The 9,160-nt window shown below is 39.7% G+C and overlaps 1 protein-coding gene across 1 annotated transcript; it reads left to right on the top strand.

The window, feature by feature from the left end:
• The first annotated feature begins 2,545 nt into the window (after window positions 1-2,545).
• Window positions 2,546-8,790, top strand: LOC111610789. The gene is made up of 10 exons (XM_023345715.1): window positions 2,546-2,716; window positions 2,800-2,987; window positions 3,213-3,353; window positions 4,508-4,646; window positions 5,473-5,650; window positions 5,951-6,092; window positions 6,685-6,822; window positions 7,783-7,841; window positions 7,937-8,019; window positions 8,153-8,790. The coding sequence occupies exons 1-10, from the start codon at window positions 2,594-2,596 to the stop codon at window positions 8,246-8,248; spliced, it is 1,287 nt and encodes a 428-aa protein (XP_023201483.1). The 5' UTR covers window positions 2,546-2,593; the 3' UTR covers window positions 8,249-8,790.
• Window positions 8,791-9,160: the final 370 nt, after the last annotated feature.

The following is a 9,160-nucleotide window of genomic DNA, read 5'->3' as shown; positions in this document are numbered from 1 at the left end:
CCTGCAAAGCCTTAAGTGTCTTCCTCCTCTGTGTCGTGTCTTTGCATGATAATCTTTAAACATGACAAGTGGGAAATAGGTGAAAAGCTCAAACAGCCAATCATCTTAACAACCTGCCTTTTCTTCTGCTGATTAAAAACACACTGGTTAACAAAGGGCTGCCTTCAACCATAAGTATTAGCACCATGAGCAGAGGTCAAGAGGTCGTCACAACACCGAGCCCCTAGAGGAACATCATGAAGAACTAACTGATCTCTACATGAAAATATATCTTCAGAAATCATAAATACTCTTTTTGACTGGTGGTTTTTATCTCATACTGTTTTTCTTTATTTCACATTTTGAAATAAATTATTATTAAAGCTGTTAATAGTAATGTTATCTTTAATTTCTTTCTGGTTTGATTTAAATATTTTACCCGATAAAGAGGCAGTTGCCTTCTGGATGTAGAACAACGTCAGGTGAGGATATCTTTTCAACACATTGAGCAACAGCTACAGCTTCCTTCCCAACGTCAGACATCTGAAGCAGAATTGTCACTATCATAAACATACAAACACAGCATCTATGCACAAACTTGTGAACTGATATAAACAAAAGTAAGGCCTGACTCCACATGTAATACTCTAGCTATTCCTGGACAGCAGATACAAACATCAGTGTGATTGGACTCTGCTAAACTAGCTCAAGGTAACACATCTAAACAAATATTCAAGAAAAGGTGCTATGAAAGTCCCTCAGTGGCATCAAACTTAGTGTTCATAAAACGCTCCCATCACCTCCATGCAGCAGCAACTTAGCAGCAGCTATCACCCTGCTCTGGCGCAATGAGGCGTTCAAGTGCCCTAGTTTCATTCACCGTCCAGCGCTGCGCCACACTGAGCTCATCTTATGGATGAAACCGAGTGAGACGAAGACTGTAGGAAGAGTTTAGCTTTTATTCTTTTCTGTAATCTGTTTCCTCCCTAAAGGAGTCTAATCAGTTCCAGTCTGTTTATGTATGACTGGCGACAGTCACACAAAAAGATGGCTACATAAGCTGCAGCATGTCCGTGTAAGCAGATAAAACATGACAAAAGAGAGAAAGAAAAACACAGAATCCATAACAGGCTTTCCAACAATGGTACCATGGAAATCATAGAAATTACAACAGCGGCCCCTACTGGATAACAATGGTAATGTAATGTAATTAATGGAGCGTAAATTCAGCCTGTTGACTCTGTTACAGAGGAAAACTTGTCTTTTGAGAGTTGGGTCTGGACACTGGTAGTGGGTGCAGATACTGCTTATATTCAATTCAAATTTAATTCAGTTCAAAAATATTTTATTAATCCCAAAGGGAAATTAAATGTTGCTGCAGCTCATTAATTTAAATTCTTCAGAGATGTTTAGACTGTGATGTTTGTTGGAAGGAACCATCTCTTGTAGCAGTCTGTTTTACAGCAAATCTGAAGAATCCTCTGACTGAAGAGACAGTTTCATGAAGAGGATGGTTAGGATTGTCCATAATCTTCTCGATTTTATGAAGAATCCTTCTTTGCATGATCATCTCCAGAGGTTCTTAGCTTCCTCAATTAGTCAAGTCTGGTTTGTGAAGCACTTTGTGATTTTACCTGTGAAAAGTGCTGTACAAATAAAAATGTACCGTATTTTCCGCACTATAAGGCGCACCTTCAATGAATGGCGTATTTAAAAACTTTTTTCATATATAAGGCGCATAGAATAGACGCTACATTAGAGGCTGGAGTTACGTTATGCATCCATTAGATGGAACTGCGCTAAAGGGAATGTCAACAAAATAGTCAGATAGGTCAGTCAAACTTTATTAATAGATTACAAACCAGCGTTCTGAAAACTCCATTCATTCCCAAAATGAATAAACAGCTGTTTTATTATTTTCCCCGAGGTAAAGTCAGTGACGTGGTATTTTGGTGACACAGTTTATCTTTTAACAACAGCAAGGTATAACATATAGTGGAGGGGAACTTTTCCTCGATTCAATAAACACGTAAAAAACAGTCTGATACTGTTACGGTAAATCAAACGTTAGTGCAATCACAATATATATCCACTTCCGCACCTTTGATTCGTTCATGTTAAATTCTCTCTGCTGCTGCTCTGTTCCCATGTTCTACTGTGTCACTGATCACCTTGAGCTTAAACTCGGCGTCGTAAGCGTGTCTCTTAATAGGAGCCATTTTGGGGTCTTTACACAAAACCCAGCCTGCACCGCGCGCTTCTTCTTCTATGGGGGAAAATGAAGTCGGCGGCTGCTTACCGTAGTTGCGAGACCAGTTGTGGCTCAATATTGGTCCATATATAAGATTATAAGGCGCACTGTTGGCTTTTGAGAGAACTGAAAGTTTTTAGGTGCGCCTTATAGTGCAGAAAACACGGTACTTCCTTTTTACCATCCTGATTTTGTCACACAGCGATTACGTGTAAATGGGTTTAACTACACGTTTAACAACATTCCACCATCTGTCTGTCAAGACACATTAAAATAATTTGAAACAGAGGCGGAGAGGAATATAAGTGTTTCCTCGTCTCTGTTGTCTCTCAGCATTTATGAAGAGACGTTGACTCCTTCACCATGTTGCTCTCCTTGTTGCCGCTGCTGCTGCTGCTGCTGGTCAGAGCTTCACAAGCCACTCATTTTCTGGGCACCATGATGACCTACTACCCAGGGAAAACTTTTGCAGATGGTTCAGTCTCAGTAAGACAAGATTCTTTGGCAAATTTTTTATTTGTCTTTTAGGGTTTGATTGCACTTAAAATGTCTTTGCTTTAAATCCACAGGTGATCCTTCGCTATAAGTTGAATTTTGTCTCATGCATAGATAGTGATGCATGGCAATGTAATGGCAACTGTGGAGCACAAACACAAACACTCAACTTGTCTGTGGTTGAGGAAGTAAGCGGTGAATGGTGTCAGAGAGAAGGAGCGATAACTCGTCTGCTGCCCAACAACGCTGGATTTGAGACTGTGTGAGTTCTTCACTTTAAAAATATCACTGAGAAGTAACCAAATCTAAAGATCTATTTTCACAACTTTATTCAGCCAGTAAAAAACACTTCCTTTCAATAATAAAGAAATATTTACAAATATGATCAGGCATCACAGATATGCATTATGTAGCTGTTTCCTAGGTTTTGTGGATCTGAATTAACTCTTGCTATGTCTGAAAACCTGTTCAATAATGTCCACTGTAGGTTGGCTAGTGGAAACTGGATCAATAGCATACAAAATGGGATTTCATCCTGGAGAGCTGTGACTGCCGTTGAAATGAGGAACCGGTCGGACATCGGAAAACCCAACACATCCCCACAGACCACCATCCTCCCTGCTTTGAGGTACGATGTACAATATGGATGCTTCATTAAACCATGAAAAATGTATGCTTGTACATAAATGATACAGGAACTTCTCTAAAGATTGGCAATGCACAGAGGATTTAATTTGGGGGAAAAGAGCTTCTTCTAATTTTTATTACATTTGGCAAAACTTTGCTTATGGAAAATGATTTACACCTCTTCTAACAACCAATGGAAAAACTCTAACTGGGACTGAAATGTTCTGACGAGTTCTGCATGACTTGTCTGGTATTTTTCAAAGTTTGTCTTTGACAATTAGCACCATGGATCTTGGTTGGGGTCTTTGCCATCACCCTCATTTTTAGGCACATATCCTCTGATTTTAACTCTGCAAAACTGTTTCTGCAGTTTTATAGTAAAGTCATCTTCAATAGATCATATGCAGATCAGTCGGCAACTTGGTGTTCGGTGTCTGGAGTCAAACTTTCCGACTGCATGACAAATACTCTGCCCACTGAGCCACAAATTAAGGTTCCATCCATCCATCCATCCATCTTCCTCCGCTTATCCGGGGTCGGGTCGCGGGGGTAGCAGCTTCAGAAGGGAGGCCCAGACTTCCCTCTCCCCGGCCACTTCTTCTAGCTCCTCCGGGGGAATCCCGAGGTGTTCCCAGCCGAGAGACATAGTCCCTCCAGCGTGTCCTGGGTCTTCCCCGGGGCCTCCTCCCGGTGGGACGTGCCCGGAACGCCTCACCAGGGAGGCGTCCAGGAGGCATCCTGACCAGATGCCCGAGCCTCAACTGGCTCCTCTCGATGTGAAGGAGCAGCGGCTCTACTCTGAGTGACTCCCGGATGACTGAGCTTCTCACCCTATCTCTAAGGGAGAGCCCAGCCACCCTGCGGAGAAAACCCATTTCGGCCGCTTGTATCCGCGATCTCGTTCTTTCGGTCATGACCCAAAGCTCATGACCATAGATGAGGGTGGGAACGTAGATCGACCGGTAAATCGAGAGCTTCGCTTTTTGGCTCAGCTCTCTCTTCACCACGACGGACCGGTACAACGCCCGCTTGACAGCAGACGCTGCGCCAATCCGCCTGTCGATCTCCCGCTCCCTTCTTCCCCCATTCGTGAACAAGATCCCGAGATACAAATTAAGGTTTGTGATGTTAATATGGAGGTTTCTTCTCTCCCAGAATTCCTTCAAACTGTGCCAAAAACATAGATTTATTGGCCTTTGACCCTGATGGAGACAAAGTGAGATGCAGATATGGAAACACATCAGCTTCAGAGTGTAACCCGTGTACACCGCCGTCTGTCCTCAACGTCTCATCCGTAAGTAACAAGGTCACATTTATTGGTGATCCAAACAGTTGGAGAGAATTTTAATAATCTTACACATTTATGGTTATCCTCTTTCTAAGATATTTGCAGTTTAAGTAAATATTTGATCAAACTTTATCACAGTTATTAAAGTTATTCCCTCCGTGATGCATTAATAAGATCAGTTTAGATGTTTCATATGTTTGTTTGTTTTTGAAATGTCGCTTTCCATTGGGCAAAAAAAAAAAATTTAAATCCTAAAAGACTATTTAAGTTGTCCAGCAACATATAATTTTTACTCTATTACATTTTATTTTATTTTATGCAGAGTGAGAGCTCCTGTCTCAAAGAGATTGTCTGTATAGAATATTGAATAATTTATGGAAGTTCAAAGGTTTTAATCTTAAAGACGATGATAATAATTTTACACTGAAGCAACATTTTCACTGGAGACGTGAGAGCAAGGGTCACATCTTTACTGTTAAAAATCACTTAAGAAGTCACCCAACCCCAGATATTTAATAAATAATAAATACAACATCCTGATTTCTGATTTTCATGATGCACACAGCTCATTGGTTGTAGAGTTTTAAAAGTGACTGATTTGATAAATGAATAAAAACTGTATATAAAATATCCTGGTATGCAATCAAAGTTTTACAAAAGTAAGCAACATAGGTGTGAGTGGAGAAATGTTTAATTATTACACATTGAAATTATTCTAACAATTGTAAAATTTGAAGGTTTTTCTCATGTGATGTGATAATCCAGTAGAGCTAATAATTATAAAATATTAAGTTTTTGCTCATGTTTGTGTCTCTTTTCTGTCTCGTTGTAGAACTGTTCTCTGTCATTCAGCCCAACATACAGCAATACTGTGCTTCCATACGCCGTCCAGTTGGTGATCGAGGATTTTCCCAAACAGGACATAATTCTGACTCAAACTAACGGCTCACAGGTGGTAAAAACTACCAATGATGCCATCAGCAAGATACCTCTGCAGTTTGTTTTGAAAGGTACAAGCCCACACTGAGGGCGTCTTGTTTTACGGCGATGAAATGCTGCGCTGGAGTTTAAAAAGTCCATTTATGATTTTCTTTGACCAAAATCTTGGTACAATACCTTAACATCTGCAGCTAGACATCTATAAGTAAAATCAATAAAATGTTTGCACATGCAGGAAAACAAGAATTGAGTTCAACACAAAGATCTCAAACATTAAGATTCCAAATAAAAAATTTTCTTTCCCTGATAGAAATTTTGTCAGACGTTCTTAACATCTCGGCTCAGTTTCTTTCCTGCTTTTGTGTCTTCAGTGGGTCCACCAGTACCGTCCTGTGAAGATGGCGCCTATCTGCCCAGATTTCTGCCTCCAACTCCAGAAAACAGAGCTCAGCTCTTCGCCCCCGCTGGTCAGGCTCTGGTAATCAACATCAGAGCTGAGGCGACTCAGTCTGTGTGAGTGAAATCAAAACACATTTCCTGAAATTCACTGACGGGCAAAGTTTGAATTCCAGCCGACCAATGGTCGGCTGGAATTCGTGGTTATCATATGAGTATACTTTTACACATTTTCTTGCTTAGACTTTGCATGTCTTATCAATAATCTACTGCTGTTAAAGTAAGACAACAAAGAAAGGAAAGTACTCAACCCAAAAACTAAGCCCTTCTTTTGCTTTGCTAAACTTTATTCTGCCAAAACATAAATGAATGAAAGCATAAATACTAAAGTCTAATTATAATCTAAGAACTTGACCTGCATTGGCTTCCTTCCAAACTTCCACCCTGCAGTTAATGAAACTTAAAAACTTGCCAAACTGGATACCAGCTTTGCAGGTTTTAACCAGTCAGGAATTCGGTTCTGCATGTTCTGTCACATAACTGCACGACAGAAGCAGGAAGTTCACTAAAACAAAAGAAATCTATGCGACAATCCCTCTCGTGTTAAGTATGAGAAAACCACAGTCAAGGAAATTCATCTGACTCTCTGGATTATTTAAATTAAGACCTAAAGAAAAACCAAACCAATCTGTTTGTGTTCTGTTAAAAGCATCACCGGCCTCCGGTACAGCGGACCTTACAACGTGGTGAAGACGTCATCGGGATCAGGAAACTTCTCTCTGACCTGGACGCCATCGGCCAGTGAAGATGGACAGAGCCACCCCATCTGTTTTGTTGTCCAGGCAAGGTCAGTGTCTTGTGATGACCGATTATGACCACAATGTCATTAATATTTCAATTATATTATATTAGTGATGCCTGATGGTTGAGTTTTGCAGCTGCTTTCAAATATGCCCACTGCTCCTCTCGAGACGTAATAGGTACTTATTCCTTTTCCACAAATCATCATAAGTGGGAAAAATAATGACTAAACTGTCATTAATATTTAAATTATATTATATTAGTGATGTCTAATGGACAGACTTACACTGGGAATATTTCCAAACCCAGCATCCCCAACTACAGGCTGAGGATGTAAGTAAGGTACAAACTAGATTGATGTGATTATAATTATAATAATAATTATAATAAGCCTAATTGTTATGCTAGCATCCTGAATGAACAACAGAAAACATAGTTTCCTTTAAAGGAGCTTAAAATATTTAACTGATACAGAAAGCAGCTTTTGTCCTCTTCACTTAGTAACACCATCCACACTGAAGAGCATTGCTGATAAAGTAAAGCTGTATCATTTGGGTATAACTGGGCTGATCAGTGGGTTTCAATGTATTTTACATTTATCATCTTTCAATTCAAATATCTTCCACTATGTAGATATTATAGGTTTTAATTTAATTCCACTAACATGACATGTTATATAATACCAACCAATACTCCTTAATACTTACTCCAAACCAGCAATGGTGCGGTTCGGTTTACCACACCATATAGTTTTGTAAACCAGTTGGTTTACCAATTGATACCAGTCTTAATGAAGAAGGTCCATACAGTTAGCTAGTTATAACACTTTGTCATAATTAATATTAGCATTTATGACAAAAATGTTTTGATCTTTGCAGCTGTAACTGTAGGAATATTTGCGTTTTCTCATATGTTCTCATAGATAAACTTACTTTGTTTCTGGAATGACTGTTCAACTTTATATACAATCTAGTAATAAAACTTCTGTTTTAAATTACTTCCACAGTTACTCGAACACTTTGTTACACTCTGACCTTCGGTGTGTTATCGTGACGGTTGGAAACGGTGAGTAGATTTCTCTCTTATTCATCGTGTTTTAAAATGCATCAGGGGTTTTCTTCATTCCTGAGGCTAATGTAAATCTGGCTTTCTGTTTACAGGCACACCATATATCATCGCTCTGAATATGATGATCTCTACCTCGCTGTCAATGGAGGACGGCTCTGATGCCATCATTGCTCTGGTCAGTAAACCTCTTGACTACAAATGATAAAGAAGCAGTTTCAGCCAAACAGGTTGGGCTGATTATCCTGTAAAGTCTTAAGTGTCTCAAACAAACAATCAGTTATCTTAACAACCTGTCTTTTCTTCCGCAGATTAAAAACACACTGGTTAACAAAGGGCTGCCTTCAACCATAAGTCTTCGCCTCCTGAGCAGCGGTCAAGTGGTCGTCACAACACCGAGCCCCTAGAGGAACATCACCAAGAACTAACTGATCTCTAAAGGGAAATGTATTTTCAGAAGTCATAAATATATTTTTTGGGGTGATTTTTTATCCAAAACCATCAGTCAACCGTTATAATTTCTTTTATGCTGTTGTCATAGCAACCTTCCAGACCTCTCAGGTCTTCTGGTTCTGCTCTGCATCCCCAGAACCAGAACCAAACACAGAGAAGCAGCATTCACCTTCTATGCACCGCAAATCTGGAACAAACTTAAAGAAAAGGCGAAACAGCTGAAACACTGAGTTCCTTTAAATCAAGACACTGTTTTAGGTTGCTTTCAAACCATAAAAAATCCAATATTGATCAACATATCTGATGAGTATTGATGATGCTAACATGCAATATCTGTTACTGGTTTTCACAATTGTTGACTGTATGGAGTTCTTATGTTTTTATGTTTTCATGATGTAAAGCACTTTGAACTGCCTTGTTGCTGAAATGTGCTATACCAATAAACTTGATTGATTGATTGATCTGAGATACTCATCTCAAGAGAATACCTACTGAACCCAGAAACTGTTAATTACACAACCAAAACTGCTTCTGGGTATTAAACTAATAATAGGTCTTTATAAACTGAATATTCACACTATTGAACGCAGCCACACATTGATACACATTCTCTGAACTGAGTATAAACCATCCATCCACCCTCGTCCCTAAAGGGGTCGGGAGGTGCTGGTGTCTATCTCCAGCTAAAGTTCTGGGCGAGAGGCAGGGTCACCCTGGACAGGTGACCAGTCTGTCGCAGGGCAACACAGAGACAGACAGGACAAACAACCATGCACACACACACTCACACTTTGGGAGAATTTAGAGAAACTAATTAACCTGACAGTTTAATGTTTTTCATGTTTTTAGACATGCAAATCCATGCA

Source organism: Xiphophorus maculatus, chromosome 14 (assembly GCF_002775205.1).
Source record: "Xiphophorus maculatus strain JP 163 A chromosome 14, X_maculatus-5.0-male, whole genome shotgun sequence".
NCBI classification, from domain to species: domain Eukaryota; kingdom Metazoa; phylum Chordata; class Actinopteri; order Cyprinodontiformes; family Poeciliidae; genus Xiphophorus; species Xiphophorus maculatus.
The sequence above is the reverse complement of the archived record's forward strand: the minus strand, read 5'-3'. Positions and strand labels throughout refer to the sequence as shown.